The sequence below is a fragment of the Moschus berezovskii genome, chromosome 15 (assembly GCF_049115385.1).
Source record: "Moschus berezovskii isolate FMDL1 chromosome 15, NW_MosBer_1.0, whole genome shotgun sequence".
Lineage (NCBI taxonomy): Eukaryota > Metazoa > Chordata > Mammalia > Artiodactyla > Moschidae > Moschus > Moschus berezovskii.
In genome coordinates, this window is record NC_142474.1 from 67,012,474 (window position 1) to 67,036,741 (window position 24,268).

The window sequence follows — 24,268 nt, forward strand, 5'->3', positions numbered from 1 at the left end:
TAGTGCTGACCTTGCTCTTCTGTAGATTTTTACTTTCAAATAAATTGAGTTAGTAACAAACTTGGACTGAATGACATGTACTGGGCCCTGTACAAGGCATTCCAGGAGAATAGATAGACTTAGAGTCTGTACATCCGACTGTGAGAGACAAGGCCCATCTGAGTGCAGACTGTGACAGCAGTGGCGCTGAGAAGCACACCATCTTTGTAAGACGTGTCTAAACGGGAATACTGCTCAGGGTCCCAGCTGTGGAAGGGACCCTGGAGTCACAGACACCAGACCTCCTGGTCACCCTCTATCATGCAGTCTTCCATGAGCCCTGGAGAAGGACACCGAGTCTCTCTGAACCTTCTTGTTATTTTAGTAACACCTGACAGTCATATAGGCTTCTGGAATAGTTGATTGATTAATTCCCTCACTTAATGATTATGGTAGAGTCTATTCTAGGCACTGGGAATACATTGAAATCTAAGATGTTGTGTCTGTTCCTCACACTATTGCTAGAACTTTGTGGACAGATGACTATGCTAGACAAGTGCTGAAGTGGAGGGATTGCACAAGATGCTTTGGGAACTCAGGACAGAATCATTCTGCCCAAGGCTATCAGAATAGACTTTTTGCAGATGGTGTCCTTGATCCAGACTTTGAAGAATGAGTAGAAATGTGCCCGTTGGACAAAGACTGAAGGGCATCCGAAGAAGAGAGAAGTACAGATATAGAAATTAGAACTGGGGGAATAAGATGTGTATTTGACCAAAGACATGGCTCCTGAGGAGGCTGGATTGCAGAATGTGGGAAGGAATGGAGTGACTGGAGATGAGGCTGTAAAGATAAAGTGAGCTCATGTTGTGAGAGAGATTGAATGGCAGTTTGGTTTGGTCATTGAGAACATGCTTTGGGAAAAGACCTTGTTTCGAAACCTGGCTTTGCCACTCAATTCCTTTGTCGAAAATCAGATTCTAAACCTCTTTATGCCTCCTTTTCCTCACCTCTGTAAGAAGCACTAACTATATTGCCCTTTAGAAGTTGTTAAGGATGAAAACTAGCAGGCTCCTGCATGCCTCACCAGATTGTCCACTCCAGTCAGCTACTCTGTTTCCCAAACATGCTCTGTATTTTCCTTCCTCTCTTGGTTGTCCTGTTCTTTTCTACCCTCTCCTTCAGCATACAACTCATATCGCCCCATCCTCAGGCCTATTTCAGTTTTCCTGTGTTTCCCAAAGCATTTCAAACATAACACCTTTCACACAATTTGTGTTCATTACGGGCCTAACCAATAGCATTTACCAATAAGCTAAGTTTTTCTCAAATTTTAATAGCTATCAGAATCTCTTATATATAAAAATTAGACCCCTTAGAAAGTTTGAATCAGTAGGTTTGGGGTCGAGCCTGAGAATCTGCTTTTTTTTTTTTCCTTTACAAGTGTGTTTATCAATTCTAAGACAGGTTGTCTGAGGACTCTTTGAGAAACTAAGGCCCAAGTGGAGAACGGTGTCCTTGAGAGCAAGGATTGTGACTTGTATTCTCAGAGTCTGTCATGTAGATGGTGCTAAAGGAATGTTTCTGAAAGGGGGAAGGCCTTTCAGAGGGTAATGTTTGAGGGGAGACTCAAGTTCTTGACAGAACTTGAAGAGCTTTTAATAAAGGTATAAGAAGAAGCATAAGACAACGTTTCTCACCCTCTTTCCAAACCATTTCTGTTAGGACTCGTTTTGTGGGAAAAGGGTTTGGGATGGTTCTTTTGAAAATGCTGTTGAATGGATCTGCATCATCCTTCCCAAGTCAAACTGGAATAGTCAAGCTTCAGAGAAAGTTCTGTGGCCAAGAAACCCTTTTAATCCCAGACATTTTAATCTCTGACCAAGCATTTTTCCTCTTACACTCTTTGCCCAAATAATACCTTTTCATATCCCGCAGAATCAAATACTCTAGGTATTCTCCTTGGAAACTGCTCACAAGCAAAAATGGAACCTCAGGAATTGGCAGTTTTTGCAGGGGGATGGCCTCTGCTTACCTAGAATTAGAAGGTCCATTCTGGGAAATAATAAGAGATAAAAGAATTGGGGAATGATGAGGGAAACACATCTTTTCACAGTTGACTCTAGATTTTTATAATTGTTCTAAACTGTCACAGTCAGTTGTAAGTATTAAACTGTCTGAATAGAGAGAAGTAATTCTAGGTGTAGTGCAGACTATAGCAGACAGCCTTGGGAACAGAAGACTTGGATTCAGGTGATACTTCTTGAAATGCAGAAGAATTCAATCTGGAAAAAATGTCTGGACATTGCAATTTAAAGTTCTAAGTTGCCTGCATACTTTCAGGATATATATTTAGGCTGCTGCTGCTAAGTCACTTCAGTCGTGTCCAACTCTGTGTAACCCCATAGACGGAAGCCCACCAGGCTCCCCCGTTTCTGGGATTCTCCAGGCAAGAACACTGGAGTGGGCCGCCATTTCCTTCTCCAATAAAAAAAAACACACTATATTATTAACGATTGAAAAGATACACAATTGCAGGGAGTAGTTCCTATAAGTTAAAAAAAATTTTTTTTGTTGATTTTGTTTGCATTTTATATGTTCTTGTAGTAGGGTAACATTATAATGTGGCTTACCTTCTGTCTAGAAAGAGCCTATATAGAAATCATTAACTTAAGTTGAAATTATAAAAATTTAAAAGTTTTTCCTGGAAAAATTAGATTCTCCTCTTTAAGTGAAGGGAGAGCTGCAGGACAAGTGGTCCACTCTGAGTGATTCAATTTGACAGGTTTTTTTAAATCAGGAACTATTTAGTGCTGATAAAGCCAGACACATCTTTATATCGTAACACATTTAATGTAGGTAATGTGGAAATTCTTTCATACTAAATCATACTGTAAAGCACGTTTATTAGGCCATGAGAGTTATAGGATATTTAAACTTCATTTAAAATATAAAACCTAACTTTATCACTAATTTATGCTAGAGAGCTTAAAATAATTATCAAGGAGACTTTATTGTAAGATTAAAATTTTTTCAAATAAACTAATTCCTGTGGGACATTGCTCCCTTGGTATAGTGTTCATATCCAGTGAGCAGAGAAGGTGCCTTTACATTTGGAGAGTTAGAGCTTTGCCACTGAATCTATTTCTTGAAAAACAAGGTAGGACAATTGGATGATAGAAGTGAATATCAACCAGAAAGCCAGGTGAAAACAGGTATTTCAGATAGGGCCTTAATTCTTCTTCCTTTTTATTGTCTTTTCAGACAAATGACCATGGAAACAATTGACTCTCAGCAGGATGGAAGATTACCAGATTCTGTGGCAGAGAGCAAATCTGCTCACATGCAGACGCAGACTGGTCAAAATTCAGTCCCCACTTTAGCTCAGGTAAACTCAACGTAGGCATCAGGCAGGCACCCATGAAAGTCAGCCTGTGTAGAAATGAGAATCACACGTAGATTCTGTTTTCTTGCCATTGATCTTAGGTTTCCCCTGTTCCCTGGGTATCAGCCATTCTTACTATTTGCCTTCAGAGAGAAGATATGTTTGAATTACTTTTGCATTGTAACAGACACTATGTAAAGGAGAAACAAAAGCCCCTGCATAGTGTGTAGTCCTCAGATTACTATTTGGTAAGGTTGGTAATTCCAAATTGATGTAGTTTTATATTCTCAGCTCTAAAGATGACAGAAATCTTGCCATTTGCCCAGTTATGTACTTGGTTTAATCTTTACTTTCTTTTTAGTTAGGCCTTAAACTTTGAATTGGTTTCATTTGGAGAGCACCAATATGAGTTAGCTGTTTTTCAGCTTTTAAACCTCATTTCTGAGATATCTATAAAAATATATAGTAAAAACATACATTTATTTAGCTCATCAACTACTTACTGAGCTCCTCCCATATCCAGGCGGTGTTCTGGATGCTTGAGGCTCTGGATTTCCTGGACTTGACATCTCACGGTTTAGTGGGGAGGGGTGTTTAAGGGATAAGTCTTGACATGTAAGAAGTGCTGCAAGATGTTACATAGAAACGACTGAGTTGTGCAGAGGGGAAGCAGCTGGGTGACCAGGAGTGCTCTGTTTTGTTCAGTCACTCAGTCGTGTCTGACTCTTTGTGATGCCATGGACTGCAACACTCCAGGCTTCCCTGTCCTTCACCATCTCCCGGAGCTTGTTCAGACGCATGTCCATTGAGTCAGTGATACCATCCAACAGTCTCATCTTCTGTTGTCCCCTTCTCCTCCTGCCTTCTATCTTTCCCACCTTCAGGGTCTTTTTCAGTGAGTCAGTTCTTCATTATCAAGGGCCAAATTGTTGGAGCTTCGGCTTGAGCATCAGTCCTTCCAATAAATATTCAGGGTTGATGTCCTGAATATTCAGAGTGCTCTGTAGAGGGTTTATTATGAAGGGTGAGTTGAGGTCACTGGGTATATAAGGAGAGGGAAGCATATGCTCTAGGCCAGGGAGGAGTATACAGAAGGCAGAGGATGGGGGCAGGAACTGCTGGTGTTGAGGCCAAGTGGCACTGTGTCTGGGCTGGGAAGTGGAGCTGGTCAGGGTTAAGTGAAGGGTGGTATGCATCTGACAGAGTGGACCATCCCGTGTCCTAAGTGTTCACCAAAGCATTTGAACCACTGCGGCCAGGTGGTGTTGGGTGGGACATCAGCGAGCCGGGAGTGGGGACCCCATTTGGGTGGCAACACAGTGACATGAGTTCGAGCAGTAGAGAGACTTTGCAGTATCTGGAGGAGAGACTGGGAAGGACTGATGGCTGCCTGGAAGGCCCGTGGCAGTGCCAGGCAACTCCTGGGTTGTCTCTGGCCAGCCTGGTTCCTGCATGGTCTGAACTTTTCCGAAACACCCTGCACTCAGCCTGCCCTTCTCTCCTCTTTCAGGCTCCCAACACCCACTTGCTCCCTGGGATTTCCTCCTCACTAGTGCTCTGTGGAGCTGCATCTCCCTGGCAACACCCTTCTTTGTTACCCTGGAAAACAGGCATGCAGACCATGCTGTTTTTCAAGAAAGCAGCCTTTTTCTCATTAAAAAAAAAGTTCATTGTAGAAAATTGGCAAAATGTGTATTATTAAATGAAGAAGAAAATTAAAGCCACCTGTAGTCTTTACATGCAGAAATTTAATTGTTGTTAGCATTTTGATGTTTATCCTGTTGTCTTTGTCTGCAAAAAGAATATTAATAGAATATACATATATCTTTTGATTAATCTGGGGTCTTCTAGAGTTTTAAGGTTTTTAAAATCACATTTATTTCTTAAAAGTTAACCTGTGCATAATAGGAAACCAAAACAAAAACCAAAGTCATCCAGAATCATAAGCACTTTACCGTCTGATACATCCTTTTAGGTCTGATTTGTGTATTTACACAACCAAGTGTCCATTTTTATGTAATTAAGATCATACAGTTATGTATCATGCTTTTTCACACATCACAAATATTACCATTTCAAAGTCCCAAGTGTGTTAAGTCACCCTGTAATGTCTGACTCTTTGTGACCCCATGGACTGTAGCCCGCCAGGCTCTTCTGTCTATGGGATTCTCTGGGCAAGAACACTGGAGTGGGTTGCCATTACTTCTCCAGGGAATCTTGCCAACCTTGGGATTGAATCTGGGTTTCCTGCATTGCAGGCAGATTCTTTACTGTCTGAGCCACCAGGGAAGTCCAATCCTGCCTTCTTTGGTGACAAAAATTTCAGAAAAGACAAAAATGGCAACTAGAGTTTTTATAACTGTGATTCCAGATCTGTAGTTCACCTTTTGCTGAAGTGCTAGTTGAGAGCAACTCTTCCTCCTGCGGAGAAGGCAATGGCACACCACTCCAGTACTCTTGCCTGGAAAATCCCATTGACAGAGGAGCCTGGTGGGCTGCAGTCCATGGGGTCACGAAGAGTCGGACATGACTGAGCGACTTCACTTTCACTTTTCACTTTCATGCATTGGAGAAGGAAATGGCAACCTACTCCAGTGTTCTTGCCTGGAGAATCCTAGAGACAGGGGAGCCTGGTGGGCTGCCATCTATGGGGTCGCACAGAGTCGGACACGACTGAAGTGACTTAGCAGCAGCAGCAGCTTCCTCCTGAGCCCACTTCTCTCCCTGTAGGTACCACTTCCCTGTTGTCTACACGTGCCTTTTCCTCTAACCTTCAGCCTGGGTGACACCCAACTCTGTGAGCCTCAGTCAGAAGTTGCTGAAGAGGTCAAGTAATGTAAAGTCTGAAAAATAACCTCGGATTAGTGAGGTTTTTGAAATCTCATAGGAGTCCAGTTAACAGAAACCAGGCTTTAGTAGGTTACAGAATAACTGAGAGAGAGAGAAAGTAGAAATTAGAAGTATAGATTCTTCAAGAAATTTTCCTGTGAAAGAGAAAGATGGGTCTGGGAGACAAAGGAGTATGAGCTGGGGTAAGTTTGAAGTGTTAAATAGGAGTGTGGGGAAGTTTGAAGAGTTAAAACAGAAGGGCTCAGAGATAGAGACTTGGGAGAAGACTGAACCACAGAGCAAGGAAAAGGCTGTGGTTTACATTCAAAATGTTTACCTCCTTAAAAATCTCAAGTATATCAAATGTTGGTAGTCATTACATCTGGATAGCAAGTTCATAGACCTGCTATCTTATTCTTTTTCCCATATATTTAAAATACTTGATCAAAAAATATATCACGGTGTTTATCTTTCACATACTAGGAATATTAAGAGATTAAGAAGAAATCTGTATACTGATTCATTGATTCTTTTGATTAAATAAGAATTATCCTCCATGGATGTGAGGCCATAAATCCTTTATGGTTCATGATGTTTTGCAGAATTAGGACACAGTTCTTAGCAGTCAAAGTTTTCTAAACATTATTATCAATTTAGATTCTTGTGATGCCTGAAGCAGCTCATTTGAATATTCATTATTATGCAATATTATATGATAGAAGGATTAGGAAATCAAGCCAAAATCTTCATTCATTAAGCTTATCAGTTCAGTTCAGTTCAGTCGCTCAGTCGTGTCTGACTCTTTGCGACCCCATGAGTCACAGCACACCAGGCCTCCCTGTCCACCACCAGCTCCCGAAGTTCACTCAAACTCATGTCCATCGAGTCGGTGATGCCATCCAGCCACCTCATTCTCTCTCGTCCCCGTCTCCTCCTGCCCCCAACCCCTCCCAGCATCAGACTCTTTTTCCAGTGAGTCAACTCGTTGCATGAGGTGGCCAGAGTATTGGAGTTTCAGCTTTAGCATCAGTCCTTCCAATGAACACCTAGGACTGATCTCCTTTAGAATGGACTGGTTGGATCTCCTTGCAGTCCAAGGGACTCTCAAGAGTCTTCTCCAGCATCACAGTTCAGAAGCATCAATTCTTCGGCGCTCAGCTTTCTTCACAGTCCAACTCTCACATCCATGCATGACCACGGGAAAAACCATAGCCTTGACTAGACGGACCTTGGTTGGCAAAGTAATGTCTCTGCTTTTTAATATGCTATCTAGGTTGGTCATAACTTTCCTTCCAAGGAGCAAGCGTCTTTTAATTTCATGGCTGCAATCAGCATCTGCAGTGATTAAGCCTATAATGTATGCTAAAAGTGACTGACTCTTCTGAATAATTCCTGATATTTTGTACATTCCTGCCACTTATTTTAAACTAGAGGATTGTGAATTCCCAGATGTTTTAGACTTAAATTCAGTCTTGTATAAAGTGGAATTTATGACACTTACTTTCCTTTACACATGGTCTATTTATCATTAAATAATGTGAGAACAGAAGATATAACCCAAAGTTTCAGTGGGTCTGATTCTTTGCCCCTCTGGTCATTCAATAGTAGTAGTTTTACCTATCCAGGCCTTTCCAGGGCTTCTGCTAAATCAAGTTAATGGTGCAGATCATCCCAGTTATAAAGATGTGAAAATTTGAGCTTGCTCTTGGCCCTCACATCTCTGCTCTGCTGATTGCTGGAGAGAGGCTAGAGTTCTCAGTTTGCAGTTTTTCTGTTTTATAACTTCCCAGGTATCAGTGGAGCCTACCCCTTCTGTCTGTACCCAAAAGCAAATAGAGATCACGTGGTAACAGTATCCAAGGGCTAGAGGCTGGCATGGAAGATCGTCGAGGTTTGAGTACTGTGACTTGTGTATTTTCTTGCTTTGAATTATTTTTTATGTTGATTTTTTTTTTTTAAATTGAAGCTGGAGTCTTGTCTAAGTGTATATGTTGATACGTATATAAGACTAGAGTCTACTCTCCTCTCCCCCTGGAAAAACTGTTGGTGGTAAGTTAAGAGAGTCTATTTTATATCACCAAGCCAGGAGAAAACCCTTTGCCAAAGCCAAAATAGTGACAAGCAAAATTACTGTATATACAGGTCGTCTTAAAAGTTACACATACAACCTTTGGAAGTAATATAATCCTTAAATGGGTAATGGGAACTTATCATTTCTTTTGTGATGAAAGATTTTAGACATATGTAAGAGTAGAATAAGACTTTGGCATTTATAGAAACCTAAAATTAAGATTTTGTAGCACTTGCTACAAAATTTATATTTTTTTAATTTTTCTTTTCCCCTTTTTGTGGAAGAGTTTTAAGCAGCTCTACGGATCTCAGACATCACGCCATCTCATTCCTTCTGGGTATGCACCGCTTATGCATATTGTCTAAAATAGCCAAATGTCATGATCATACCTAATAAAATTGAGCGTAATTCCTTGGTATAATATGCTCACCATACTCATGTTTTCCCATTTATCTCACAATGTGTAATCTGCTCTGAAAGCAGCAGTGATTGCCCCCTGCCCTTTCTTTGTCCCATGTCTCTTGGGAATTGATAATGCTGCCACGAAGCTCTTGGCTGAGTGAGGGAACCCGGATGGAGCCCTGGGAGAGGGTGTGCTGTCTGGGGTTTCATGCCTTACAGCTCCTGATGCAGTCCAAGACCTGACTCAGAAGGCTCAATAACTCTGCTGTGTAAATAACCAATTCTCAAAGTTTCAGCCAAGATAGGAAGGAAAGATACAAGGAGCAGAACCACAGGGATCATAGAGCTGGCAGGAAACTCGAGAGCATCAAGGTCAGCATAGTGCCTTGAGAGACTTAGTTCTAATATAGAATTCCACCCTCTGTAGTTTTGGATATTGTTTCTAATATAAAGTTCTACCCTCTGTAGTTTTGGAACAAGAGGACTCTGTGGAGCAGAGGAATCCACTAGGGAGTGTTGTTCAGGGATTGCAGTCTGCTTCGTTTCGTTCCGTCGCTCAGTCGTGTCCGACTCTTTGCGACCCCGTGGACTGCGTAGCCTACCAGGCTTCTCCGTCCATGGGATTCTCCAGGCAAGAATACCGAAGTGGGTTACCGTTTCCTTCTCCAGGGGATCTTCCCGACCCAGGGATCGAACCCGGGTCTCCCGCATTGGAGGCAGACACTTTAACCTCTGAGCCACCAGGGAAGCCCTGCTTACTCCTTCCTTATCCTGCCTGCTGTAGATGCCAACGGTGTGTTAAAGAAGCACCTTAGAGGAAAGCAGGCCTGGCTTGCAGTGAGGGAATAGAGTAGGAACGATTGGTTTAACAAGGGATAGGTTTCAGTGTATGACTTACATTTTTGTTTTTTCAAACGGGTGGAAAATTGGGATGGCATTTCTCATTGTTTTGCCAGCTGTGCCAAAAGTCTATCTCCTCTGTCCTAAGTAGGACCAGGAATAATATGAATAGCTGTCAGAAAACAAAACAAGCAACGTTTGTTATTGCTAATTGGCCAGCAACATCATATTTGTATATGATGATCTGTATCATGTTAGGTTGATTTGTTATATTTAATATTGGCTGAGTACATCTAGCTCAAGCTCAGTGTTTAATTGAATCTTGTTTTTTAAACCTCAGTATGCTGATATCCGTGACTTGAGAGGCTCTTACTGAAGGAGGAAATATTCCTCTTAAGATTGTAAAATAAAAAGTTTCATTTTATTGTTGACTTTCTTTCTATTGCTCTTTAATTTTATGTATTCTTTCTCCTGGTTATTTTTAAGTGCCATAATTTAATTTTCTTTGATCATAATATTTGTATTCACTTAGCTCTAAAAATTAACATAAATTAGGAGGAGAAAATAGAACAGTGATTTTTTTCTTCAGTAAATGCTAAATCTTCATTGTTCTTTAGCTAATTCAAGAAAATATACTACTTTGACATGTAACTCATTCTTGAAGGTAATTCAGGGTTTAAGGGACATAAGTAAAAATAGTTTGTGAACTCTTAATATTAGTGACCATTTTGTTCAATTTGAATAATAATTTTTTATATAATCTGTACTCATATTTTGATAACTTTGTATATAATAGATAGTTGTGTTGTTGTTCAGTCTCTTAAGTCAGGTCGGGCTCTTTGCAACCCCAGGGACTGCGGCATGCCAGGCTTTCCTGTCCTCCAGTATCTCTCAGAGTTTGCTCAAATTCTTGTCCATTGAGTTGGTGATGCCATCCAACCATCTCATCCTCTGTCGCCCCCTTCTTTCCTAATAATAATAGCTAGTATATTTTGCTAGTATATTTCTTTCATTCAGTTCAGTTGCTCAGTCGTGTCCGACTCTTTGTAACCCCATGAACTGCAGCACACCAGGCCTCCCTGTCCATCACCAACTCCCGGAGTTCAACCAAACTCATATCCATTGAGTCAGTGATGCCATCCAACCATCTCATCCTCTGTCATCCCCTTCTCCTGCCCTCAATCTTTCCCAGTATCAGGGTCTTTTCAAATGAGTCAGCTCTTTGCATCAGGGCCAAAGTATTGGAGTTTCAGCTTCAACATCAGTCCTTCCAATGAACACTCAGGACTGATCTCCTTTAGGATGGACTGGTTGGATCTCCTTGCAGTCCAAAGGACTTTCAAGAGTCTTCTCCAATACCACAGTTCAAAAGCATTAATTCTTTGGCACTCAGCTTTCTTTATAGTCCAACTCTCACATCCATACATGACTACTGGAAAAACCATAGCCTTGACTAGACAGACCTTTGTTGACAAAGTAATGTCTCTGCTTTTTAATATGCTGTCTAGGTTGGTCATAACTTTCCTTCCAAGGAATAAACATCTTTTAATTTCATGGCTGCAGTCATCATCTGCAGTGATTTTGGAGCCCCCAAAGTAAAGTCAGCCACTGTTTCCCCATCTATTTGCTATGAAGTGATGGGACCAGATGCCATGATCTTAATTTTCTGAATGTTGAGCTTTAAGCCAACTTTTTCACTCTCCTCTTTCACTTTCATCAAGAGGCTCTTTAGTTCTTCTTCACCTTCTGCTTCTTTAAAGGTTAATTTTTGGCTTTAAAACACACTCTGTATTTTCATCCCAGTGTATTAAATATGATAATACTTTGCTTTGAGTGAAAATTGATGTTTCAGGAACTTCCCTGGTCCCCAGTGATTAAGAATCCACTTTCTAATTTAGGGAACGCAGATTTGATCCCTGGTCAGGGAACTAAGATCCCACAGACTTGAGGAGCAACTTCGCTCATGTGCCACAACTAAGACCTGATGCAGCCAAATAAATAGTTTTGCAAAATAAGAAAATTGATATTTCAAAGATAATTTCAGCAGGTATAAAGCGAAGTCAAATTTCAGAAAAAGATTCTGCTTTTTCATTTCTTATAATCAGAAAAAAAAACTGCATACAAATCTGTTTTAGTGTTTAAGAGATTGTTAGAGATTTTCTGTCATTTGTAATGATTTTAGGTACTTTTTCTTTGATGCTCAAGTCTTAGTTTTAGTAGCTCCCCGGGGTCACACAGAGTCGGACACGACTGAAGTGACTTAGCAGCAGTTTGTCACTAACAGTAATGGAAAAATAACTGAGTATAAACAGTTATTTTTTTACCCTTTCTCTGATTTTTCCTAGTTAAAGAGTAGATTGTGGGGAGGGAATACAGGAGGTGCTGTTGATTAAGGGCTATAGTTTCTGATTTGGAAGATAAAAACGTTCTGGAGATCTTTTACAAAAGTACGAATATAATGAACAGTACACTTAAAAGTGGTTAAGATGATTAATTTTATATTATGTATTTTTTTACCACAATTAAAAAAGAACAGCAAAAACAAAAATAGTAGACTAGACACTGAAATTTTTTAATATTAGAAATGTTAATTTTTATAGTTTCTTCCTTGAGTAAGATTCAGTTTGTTTACTTTGCCTCACTTCAATTTTTGCTGCTACAACCTCTGTAAGCCCCAAACTATTAAAGAATTACATTTGGGAAGCACAGAGGCTTTGGGAAATTTTCACTCATTGATTAATTGTAATGATAGCATCTTAGTAATGATCTTCAGAAACGTGATCTTTCCGAGCCTTCCCCCACTCCCAGAGGTATGATATGTGGTTCTCCAAAAGGCGTAGGAGAGAAAAGCCTGCTTGTGAGGTCGAAAATATGGGGTTGGCCAAAAAAGTTTGTTCAGGTTTTACAGCAAAACCCAATGCTAAGTAAAGACAATATCAGGTGAAAATAGTGCAAGCAGAAATAGTTCAGGAAAAGCACTTGCCTTTAAGTAGGTAAGTTCTATACAGCAGTAGACCTCTTTTTAAATACCTTTTGAAAACTAATGGTAATTTATTTGATATCAGATATATTAATATACCATGATAGGTACTGCCAGTATAAGTTGGCCTCCCAGTTCCTCAGAACTTTCCAGTTTTACCTTTTCTAAGGGCTTGTTTCCTGCTTTGTACTTGGTGTAAGGAAAAAGAGCCCTAACTTACTCAATACTCAGTTTGAATTAAGTGTTAGGGTTAGTTACACATAGCTCAGTTCTCACAACAACTCAGTAGAAAGGTACTGTTTTCATTATCTTTTCAGTTGAGGAGAATTTGGTACAGAGAGGCTGAATAACTTGTCACAGGTCACACAGCTAGTAAAAGGCAGAGCCCAGGAAACCTGCCTTTAGATTGCATTAACCATTTCTATTACTTATATGATAATACATAGGTACTCAGTGTTGAACCAGATTATTTCAGAGGACATTACCTGGGAACATGCATGATCAGCAAAGAGTAATCATAATTATATGCTACATATAGTTACTATGGGGCTTCCCTGGTGGCTTAGCTGGTAAAGAACCCGCCTACAATTCAGGAGACCCTGGTTTGATTCCTGGGTTGGGAAGTTCTGCTGGAGAAGGGATAGGCTACCCACTCCAGTATTTTTGGGCTTCCCTGATGGCTCCAATGGTAAAGAATCTGCCTGCCTTGCAGGAGACCCAAGTTCAGTCCCTGAGTCAGGAAGATCCCCTGGAGAAGGGAATGGCTACCCACTCCAGTATTCTTGCCTGGAGAATTCTATGGACAGAAGAGCCTAGCAGGCTACAGTCCATGGGGTCGAAGACTTGGACAACAGACTGAGCAACTAACACTTTTCACTTTCAAGATAGTTTCATGTTTACGTCCTAGTTAAGCTTCTGATCTTGGATATATGAAAAGCCCAGAAGATTTAAACTTTATCCATTTTGACGTATTAGTAACTGGTTCATATAAACCCTGGCACCAATAGCCAATCTAATTATTGAGCAGTAACTCTGGGACCAGGAGCACCCGGAGCTTTAGAATTATGTTTTATAAAATGATGGGCATGAGTTTGAGCAAGCTCCGGGAGTTGGTGATGGACAGGGAAGCCTGCTGTGCTGCAGTCCATAGGGTCACAAAGAGTTGAACATGACTGAGAGACTGAACTGAACTGATACATAAAATAGATAGCTAATGATAACTTGCTGTACAGCATAGGAACTCTACTCAATACTCTCTAGTGGTTTATATGGGAAAAGAATCTTAAAAAGAGTGTATGTATGTATGTTTATAACATTCACTTTTCCATACACCTGTAACTAACACAACATTGTAAACCAACTAGACTCTGATAGAATTTTTTAAAATATCAAATAGTCAAATTCATCTTCGTCATTAGGGATGCAATTTTTTCAGAGGGGAAGAGATCCTTTGGGACTTTCAGGTAAGGGCCAATCACTGGCCGTGTGCCCTGACTGGGCTGTAAACCCTGTGCAGAAGACAGGGGAGCAGGAAACCGCTTTCTGCCCTGAGAGTCACAGCCAGAGAGCCTTCCAGATGAGGCTGGGCTCCTGGGAGGAAGAATTTGGTTCTCACTCTGCTTTCTCTTTTCAGTCTGTCACCAGTTCAATATTTTCCAGACCATCTATAACATAAACATGTGTCTAGTTTCATTTAAGCCTGACTCAAAGTTGCTGTTTTCCTTTTTTCTCATTTTACAAAAGTAATGCATGTTTATTGGAGAAAAATTAGGAAAGAGAGATAAGCAGGGAGAAAAAATTTCTTGAAAAAAAAAAAAATGATGGGGAAGTCAGTCTCATTGTCTTTGGTAAAATCAATTGATTGATTATCTTCTTGGCAAGGAGCCAGCTAATTATCATATACAGCAAATGTGGGGCAATAAGTTACGCTATTTTTGTATATGGTTAAAGAAAAGACATAAAATCCACAGTCTTAACAAGTTCAAGTTTATAGTTCAGTAGTGTTCGCTGTAATGTACTCGCATCATTGTGACACAGATCTCCAGATCCTTTTCATCTTGCAGATCTAACACTCTCTACCTATTAAACAACAACTCCTTTTTACACGCCCCCAACCTTCTGTAACTACCATTCTATGTTTGGTTTCTATGAATTTGCCTACTTTTGGATACCTCATATAAGAGGAATCATCAATATTTGTCTTTTCAGTTCAGTTCAGTCACTCAGTCATGTCCGACTCTTTGCACCCTCGTAGACTGCAGCACACCAGGCCTCCCTGTCCATCACCAACTCCCGGAGTTCACTCAAACTCATGTCCATTGAGTTGGTGATGCCATCCAACCATCTCAACCACTGTCGTCCCCTTTTCCTCCTGCCCTTAATCTTTCCCAGTATCAGGGTCTTTTCAAATAAGTCAGCTCTTCACATCAGGTGGCCAAAGTAATGGAGTTTCAGCTTCAGCATCAGACCTTCCAATGAATATTCAGGACTGATCTCTTTTAGGATGGACTGATTGGATCTCCTTGCAGTCTAAGGGACTCTCAAGAGTCTTCTCCAACACCACAGTTCAAAAGCATCAATTCTTTGGCAATCGGCTTTCTTCACAGTCCAACTCTCACATCCATACATGACTACTGGAAAAACCATAGCTTTGACTAGACAGACCTTTGTAATGTCTCAGCTTTTTAATATGCTGTCTAGGTTGGTCATAACTTTCCTTCCAAGGAGTAAGTGTCTTTTAATTTCATGGCTGCAATCACCATCTGCAGTGATTCTGGAGCCCCTCCAAAAATAAAGTCAGTCACTGCTTCCACTGTTTCCCCATCTATTTGCCATGAAGTGATGGGACTAGATGCCACAATCTTAGTTTTCTAAATGTTGAGATTTAAGCCAACTTTTTCACTCTCCTCTTTCACTTTCATCAAGAGCCTCTTTAGTTCTTCTTCGCTTTCTGCCATAAGGGTGGTGTCATCTGCACATCTGAGGTTATTGATATTTCTCCTGGCAATCTTGATTTCATCTTGTTCTCTCTCTAGCCCAGCATTTCTCATGATGTACTCTGCATATAAGTTAAATAAGCAGGGTGACAATATAGAGCCTTGACGTATTCCTTCCCCTATTTGGAACCGGTCTGTTGTTCCATGTCCAGTTCTAACTGTTGCTTCCTGACCTGCATACAGATTTCTCAAGAGGAAGGTCAGGTAGTCTGAGTTTGTTGTGGTCCACACAGTCAGAGACTTTGGCATAGTCAATAAAGCAGAAATGGATATTTTTCTGGAACTCTCTTGCTTTTTTGATGATCCAACGGATGTTGGCAATTTGATCTCTGGTTCTTCTGTCTTTTCTAAATCCAGCTTGAATGTCTGGAAGTTCGTGATTCACGTACTGTTGAAGCCTGGCTTGGAGAATTTTGAGCATGACTACTAGCGTGTGAGATGAGTGCAATTGTGCGGTAGTTTGAACATTCTTTGGCATTGCCTTTCTTTGGAATTGGAATGAAAACTGACCTTTTCCAGTCCTGTGGCCACTGCTGAGTTTTTCAAATTTGTTGGCATATTGAGTGCAACACTTTCACAGCATCCTCTTTTAGGATTTGAAGTAGCTCAACTAGAATTCCATCACATCCACTAGCTTTGTTCATAGTGGTGCTTTCTAAGGCCCACTTGACTTCACATTCCAGGATATCTGGCTCTAGGTTGGTGATCACACCATCTTGGTTATGTGGGTCATGAAGATCTTTTTTGTACAATTCTTCTGTGTATTCCTGCCACTTCTTCTTAATATCTTTTGCTTCTGTTAGGTCCATACCATTTCTGTCCTTTATTGAGCCCATCTTTGCATGAAATATTCCCTTGGTATCTCTAATTTTCTTGAAGAGATCTCTAGACTTTCCCATTCTATTGTTTTCCTCTGTTTCTTTGACTGATCACTGGGGAAGGTTTTCTTATCTCTCCTTGCTCTTCTTTGGAACTCTGCATTCAAATGGGTGTATCTTTCCTTTTCTCCTTTGTCTTTCGCTTCTCTTCTATTCACAGCTATTTGTAAGGCATCCTCAGACAACCATTTTGTCTTTTTGCATTTCTTTTCCTTGTCTTTTTGTTACTGGCTTATTTCACTTCACATAATGTCCTGAAGGTTTATCTGTAGTGTATGTGATAGGAATTCCTTCCTCTTTGTATGTACACACCACATTTTGTTTATTATTACTGTTTTTTAAAGTTGTTTTTGTTAAGTAAGTAATCTTTAGGGCTTATATACCAAGTGATTGGTAGAAAAATTAATGTAGAATAGTTCAAGTGAATTGAAGTTTCCTCATAGGCATTCCTATGAGTTGATATTGTGGTGGTGGTTCGGTTGCTAAGTCCCTTCTGACTCTTGCACCCTCATGGACTGTAGCCTGCCAGGCTCCTCTGTCCATGGAATTCTCCAGGCAAGAATACTGGAGTGGGTTGCCATTTCCTTCTCCAAGGGATCTTCCTGATCCAGGAATCGAACTCAGGTCTCCTGCCTTTCAGGCAGATTCTTTATCCACTGAGCTACGAGAGAAGATCCCAATAAGTTGATACTGGTCAGAAATAAAGGTAAGTGGTTTTAGATATTCATTCTGTAGCTTCAGACTTTTGGCATGTACATTTCTTCCTCCGTATTAGAAATGAATCTAGTGTATATCATTGTTAAGAGTAGTTTTAATATCCACTGTTTGCCCATATAAGCCATCTGTTGGGTAAATGTCATTTTGGGCTCAGGATCTCATAGCAACCTACTTCACTACGTGCATTTATTACTTTGTAATGAAGTTGGCTAGAAAATTATGATCAGTTTTAGTTTCAGTCTTATTGAAACAATATATAAGAGTGATTTTTAAAAGTCTAGAGCTAAAAGAATTTTGACTTCCCTAAGGATCATGTTCATAGTCAGTCTTTATAAATAAAAGTAAAACACAGAATATAAAATGATGCTCTAGGTACTATTAATAGGAAATGATAAGGATCAGCTAGGGAAAAAAATTCGCTAGAGCATTGTTTTTCAAAGCAAAGAAGCCCTAATTTTGTCATCACAGTCGCCACAGTGATCACCACTGCTTATTGGAAGTATTATGAGAATAGACGATATGATTAAGAATGACTTGATTCTGATATTTGCTTTGCTTTCAAAAGGGGAATTTTTTAAAAGAGACATATTTGGCCATTTATAATTACAGAAACAGAATTACTTCCTTTTTAAACTTTTTAAATTATAGATTTTAGATAGATTTTGTTTATTCCCTATATACAGAAAGGATTCAAAGATCATATTATAGTTCTCCTTATAATGTTAACATAGATATAAAATATCAGTCTTATGTGTCCAACTCTGTTATCAGTGCTTTCAGTTGATATTTACAAGGTAAAATTTAACTCCATTGATTTTTGCAATTTGTTAGTCACACTGTTTTAAAAAACCAGAACCTCAATATGGGAAAGAAGAACAGTAAAGACACTATAGTGATACCAGTTCTATATTTTTCATGTTGTGTTTGTCTTCATTTAATGCAATTTATTTTTTTTATTTTTTTTTCATTTAATGCAATTTAAAACAATTAAAAAAAAATTATTTATTTGGCTGTACCAGGTCTTAGTAGTGGCATGAGAGATTTAGTTCCCTGACCAGAGATCAAACCTGGGCCCCCTGCATTGGGAGCATGGAGTCTTAGCCACTGGACCACCAGGGGAGTCCTTAACTACAACTTTTTTTAAAAATGAAGTGAAATATTTTACGTCTTTTTTAAAGTGTACACATTTATAATATTATTTTCCTGTTTTCAGCCTTATTCTTTAAACACTTTTTTCCCCATAGAAGAAACAGACTCTTTTTGAGAATCCTGTCTTAATACACAGAAATCAAGATATTTTTCCAGCTTCTCCCATAGGGTATTACTGGGTTTTCATTGGAGTCCTTGGGATTAAAATAGATAATGTATAGATTTGATTTTTCAGGCAGCAGAGTTGATAGTGAAGTCTGCTAGACCATGCATTCACATCTTCTCATCCTTTATTAACTGTCTGGAATGCGGGCTCAGTGGCTGTGTGACACGTTCAGCTGCACTGTGACATCATAAACCCCATCATAAGGGAACCTAGCTACGGATTGGTGCCAGTCCACTAGGTGCTAATCAAATGCTGTGTTACAACATTGTGAGGTTTTACCAGTTATAAGTGTCATTATTAGATTTTTTTTAAAATTGCAAAGCCAAGTGAGGCTGTCAACTGCATCATCTACATTTATTTCATCACATTAACTCCTGTCTCTAGTGAGGTTTTCAGTGGATGTGGTGGCATCAGCATAATCTATGTTTCAGGAATCCTATAGAAGAGGATTATTCTTCAGGGGATCTGGAAAAAAAGGTAAACTGTCTGGCATGAATTCATTTTTACACTCTTTAGAGCCTCATAGATAGAGGTGTAAAATTATAAAATATAAAATACACCCATTTTATGTGTTTGTTTTTTGGGCAGTTGCCTGCTTGATTGTTGGAATGTGATGAGTATATTGATAGATCTTCCCATGGCCTTCTTTCCTACTTTTCTTTTAGACTAATTTTTTGCACAGAAGTTCCCTCCTCTGGGAAACTTTCCACAGTAGGTATACCTTAACGTAGCTTCCTTCCACCCTCCACCTCATTAGCTGTTGTTGATTAGTCTCTTCAGTTCAGTCACTCAGTTGTGTCCGACTCTCCGCGACCCCATGAATCACAGCACACCAGGCCTCCCTGTCCATCACCAACTCCTGGAGTTCACCCAAACTCATGTCCATCGAGTCGGTGATGCCATCCAGCCATCTCATTCTCTGTCGTCCCCGTCTCCTCCCACCCCCAATCCCTCCCAGCATCAGAGTCTTTTCCAGTGAGTCAACTCGTCGCATGAGGTGGCCAAAGTATTGGAGTTTCAGCTTTAGCATCAGTCCTCCCAATGAACACCCAGGACTGATCTCCTTTAGAGTGGACCGGTTGGATCTCCTTGCAGTCCAAGGGACTCTCAAGAGTCTTCTCCAGCACCACAGTTCAAAAGCATCGATTCTTTGGCGATCAGCTTTCTTCACAGTCCAACTCTCACATCCATACATGACCACGGGAAAAACCATAGCCTTGACTAGACGGACCTTTGTTGGCAAAGTAATGTCTCTGCTTTTTAATATACTATCTAGATTGGTCATAACTTCCTCTTAGTTTTGTTCAATTCTTTGTGACCCCATGGACTGTAGCCCACCAGTTTCCTCTGTCCATGGGATTTTCCCAGGCAAGAATACTGTAGTAGGTTGCCATTTCCTTCTCCCAGGGATCTTCCTGACCCAGGGATCAAACTCAAGTATCCTGCATTGGCAGGTGGATTCTTTACCCCTGAGATACCAGGGAAGCCCACCTCACTAGTTACCCTTCTTTATTTTCCTTTTAAGAATTTGGCATCTCTCCCAAATTATGTGTTTGTCTCTTCATCTGTTTTCTGTCTCCTTCTGATTTAGGAGAGTAGACTGTTCTTTCTTATTTACTACTTTATCTATGACTTGTTTCTGTAAGATTGACTTATTAAAATTTCTTGGAATGAATTTATAATGTTTATAAGAAAAATGGGGCTTCCCAGGTGCCTCAATGGGTAAAGACTCTGCCTGCAATGCAGGAGACACAGGAGACTTGGGTTCGAACCTTGGTTTGGGAAGATCCCCTGGAGGAGGAAATGGCAACCCACTCCAGTATTCTTGCCTGGAGAATTCCATGGACAGAGGAGTCTGGTGGATTACAGTCCATGAGGTCACAAAGAGTCGGATACAACTGAACGCACGCACACATGACCTTCACTGCCCAGAGTTTGCACATCGAGTTTTCACTGTAGATACAGATTCATATAACTCATCTTCAGAATTCTGGGAATTCAGTTTTGTTCTAGTGGGTATAGCTCTCTTTTCTACAGCAGAGTTTCTTCTCACTAAGCCATTTTGATGGAGCATTGTTTAATAATGTAAAGTCCTGAAAATTACACTTGAAAGACATTTAGAGCGACTTTAAACATGATTTATACTTAGCAGAATCCCCATGAATCTTTCTTGAGTTGTTCTTCAGAATATCTATAATTTTTCTGCAGCAGGTCATTTCCATGAAAATGTATGTAGCATTAACTGCATCTCAAGCCACAGGTCTCATCTGTAGGAATACTGGTGATGCTCTTGGGTATAATGTACCTTCTGTTTTCCTCAATCTCTGACATAGGAATGTTCTATCAAAATTGCTGTGGGTGGTGATTTTGGCCATCCTGCTGTGGTGGAGCTAAAATTGCAGCCCGTTTCAGCACTCTGTGCTTTGAGCTGTGAGCAGGGCCCAGAGGCTGCATGAGGACAGAGCAGCAGTTTTCAAAGTGTGATCCAGGGAACCCTGGAGCAGACTCCAAGGACCCAGTATTTTCCAAGTAACCACTACATGATGTTACACAATCATGCCTGGAGGTTTTGGAGGACACACCTATTTTCATAATACTAAGATGTATTTTTTTTTCTCTGTATTGGCATTTGCCCTGATGGCACAAATACAGTGGGGGTTAAAAGTGTTGGTGCCTCATCCCAGTCACGTAAGTGGCACCAAACTTTGTTAGTGGTCATTACAGTCTTCACTGCATTCACTTGCAGTTTTGTTTTTTTTAAAAAGTCTGTTCCACTTAAGACTGTCCCTGATGAAGCAGTAAACATTACCAATTATATTAAATCTTGACCCTCAAGTACATGTTGTTTTAATATTCTGTGTTCTGGAAGTAGAACATTCATAGAAAGCATTTCTGCCACTTACTGAAGATCACTGGTGATCTTAAGAAAAATCACAAGTTATTGTCTGAGGGACAAGATGAACTAGCTGTCTTCACACACACACACCCGCCCCTGCCACAGGATATAATTTTTCTCAAAGCAGTGGCTAATAACTAAATTATATCTATGTCTGTTCAAACTTGAGTATTTGAAAAATTTTCTCAAAAGCATATGAAGTAAGCTTGTCACATCAAGGAAAACAGTTAACAGTGTTTATTGCTGATGATAAAATTCAGGCTTTTAGCAGAAGTTTCAAATTGTGGAAATTCTTCATCTGCCATTTTAAGCTTGAAAACTTGCCAATATTTTATAGTTTTCTGATGAAGTTGATCTTGATTTTATTTATTTATTTTTAAAAAAATTTTATTTAATAAATGGTACAAAGCACAATGCCAAAAACATTAACAGTTAAAATTTCACCAAATGAAAAAATACTATAGAATACACAGTTGCAAAAAGCTACATTAAGTTATTTTACAACTGCCTCAAGCTGCAAAAAGAAAAAAAACCCAATGCCATACCTAAGTTATCCCTCTCTCAAAATAATGCCATTTATGTTATAAACCATGAGCACCCCATCAAAAGATGGGAACTGCTTCTGTTAAATCATATATATATATATATATATATATATATATAAATGACTGTATCACTTTGCTATACACCTGAAACAAACACAACACTATAAATAAAATATAGTACAATATAAAATAAAAATAAGTAACAGACCTTTGTCTCATTCCTATAACTCTTGTAATCCAGTCATTCATGTGCCTCCTTCATGAGGATTCAGTACGGCTGTGGTGCTGTAAAGCCCCAAATGTCTGTTACTTGATCTTGATTTTAATGAATGTAGTTTTCTGATAGTGTATCATGAAATTTATCAGCATTTGGGAGATCTACTTAATTCAGTAACTCAGTATTTTCCAAGTAGCTACTACATGACATTACAAAATCATGCCTGGCTAAAGAACCATCTGAAGTATAAGACGGAGCAATAGAGTTTTTTTTTTAGCATTTATTTATTCGGCTGCATCAGGTCTTAGTTGTAGCACGCAGGATCTTTAGTTGCAGTGTGTGGGATACAGTTCCCTGACCAGGGACTGAACCTGGATTCCCTGTACTGGGAGTGTGTTGTGTTAGCCATTGGACCCCCAGGGAAGTCCCAGATCAATTGATTTTAACATAACTCAGTTTTGAGATTACACATGGCCACTAACCTTTGAGAAAAACAACCACTTGCTGAGTTTTGGGGTAGTATCCAAGAAGAATACCCACATTTTTCTGAAAAAGCTATTGATACACTCCACCTTTTCTAATCATACATCTGTATAAGGCATATTCATATACCAATTGAAATAACTTATTGCAACAGATTCAGTGCAGAAATAAGTATGAAAATCCAGCTTGTTTTAAGTTAAACCATACATTAAAAGAATTTGTAAAAATGTATAACATTGACATTCTTGTGACTAATTATCATTTCTTTGAAAATAGTCTTCAGAAAATGTTATTTATGTTAGCATATGATGGAATTATTATTTTTAAATTAATTACTAAATATTTTTAAAAATTTCTCAGTTTTAGTTTCTATTTAGTAAATATCAATATTATATATATATACACACGTATAACAGCTTATATATATAAGAGCTGAGCTGCTTGTCATAGTCAGTTGCACACATCTTTTTCCAGCTTTGTCTTCAATGTCACCCATTGGCAGCTTAAAATCTGCATAGTAGGAGTATTTTCATTACAGAAATCTGCAAAAGTTACCCATAGCATTTCCCTTCCCAGGAGCTGGCTGTACATTTACAGGATCCTGCTGGGTGTAACATAAGCAAAAGTTATTTGAGGTCATCAGTCATTTTTAGGAGTGTAAAGGTGTCCTGAGACTAAAATGTCTGAGCCTTAGTCATGTGGCAGAGGAGTACCTTTTTTTTTTTTTTTTTTGGCAATTGGTTCACAAAGAGAAGGATCCCTTTATATAGTTCATGCAGGGAACATTTGTAGAATAAATCCAGTAGCTTTTAAACTTCTGGGTGTTAAATCTGAGGGCTCCATTATGGGATGCCCTTTTTCTTTCCCCTGAAATCTAAAGTTGGCAATAATACTCCAGGGGCAGGTGGGCTGAATTTACCCATGGGGCTCCATGTCGGGTGGTCTCTGCCCCGGGTCCTCACTTTTCTCTCCAGCTGTTATCCAGACCATAGCAAGGCCTGGCTCAAGGGGCAGCTTGTACACAACACCTCCACTTGTTCAGACTCCGGCTGATCTTTCTGTTGTGTACTCCTGTGGTTTTCCTGACCTGGACAATGGAGCAATTAGTTCTCTACTGTTTGTGTGCTATTGTTTCTTAGGTGTTGGGTTTAGCAATTCTGCTTTTCACCCTGGTGCACCTGGTTCAGTGCTCTCCATGTAGGTTCTCTTGCTTGGATAGAAAACTTTACTTCTAGATTGACAAAGAAGTTTGCCTTCCAAGGGAATGATGTAAATACATCTGATTACTTGTTATAAACCCAGTTCTTAGTAATTTTTAAAAAGTATTTGTGTAAGTTGACTGGAAATGATTGGTTTTCCTTCAAGTGAGGGCCCACAGAGGCTTTCTTCAAAATTTGTTTTAGATTCTGTGGTCTGCCACCACTCATGATAGAAACTAGTAGGTTCTTTCATGTCCAAAGTCTCTGTTCCGAGGAAGTCATAATGAATAGTGAAACTTAGTAAAATGAGGCAGAGTTTGTAAGATTATGAGGGGTTTTAGGACTGAGTTGTTTACCAATTAGAAACTTGGCAGGTTTTGAGTCCAGAGAAGTGAACAAAACAAAACACGTTTTAATGTGTTTTGCTGGCAGGGCTCTTTGTTGCAAGCATCCGAGGTGGTGGGAAACAGCTGTATCTCCTCCCTGTGCAAACCACGTGATGGTTCTGCATGCTTAAGCTGTGGGGAGGGGAGTGT

General features: G+C 39.7%; 1 protein-coding gene across 11 annotated transcripts in view; it reads left to right on the forward strand.

Moving 5' to 3' along the window:
• Positions 1-24,268, forward strand: part of CREM (cAMP responsive element modulator) — a 69,905-nt gene that overhangs the window by 11,040 nt on the left and 34,597 nt on the right. For 9 of the 11 annotated variants that reach the window (XM_088844162.1, XM_088844166.1, XM_088844160.1 and 6 more), the window contains exon 3: positions 3,244-3,367. The exons of the other annotated variants lie outside the window; for them this stretch is intronic. In XM_088844162.1, coding sequence (XP_088700288.1) covers positions 3,244-3,367 — 124 coding nt within the window. The remainder of the gene's footprint in view (positions 1-3,243; positions 3,368-24,268) is intronic. 11 annotated transcript variants of the gene reach the window in all.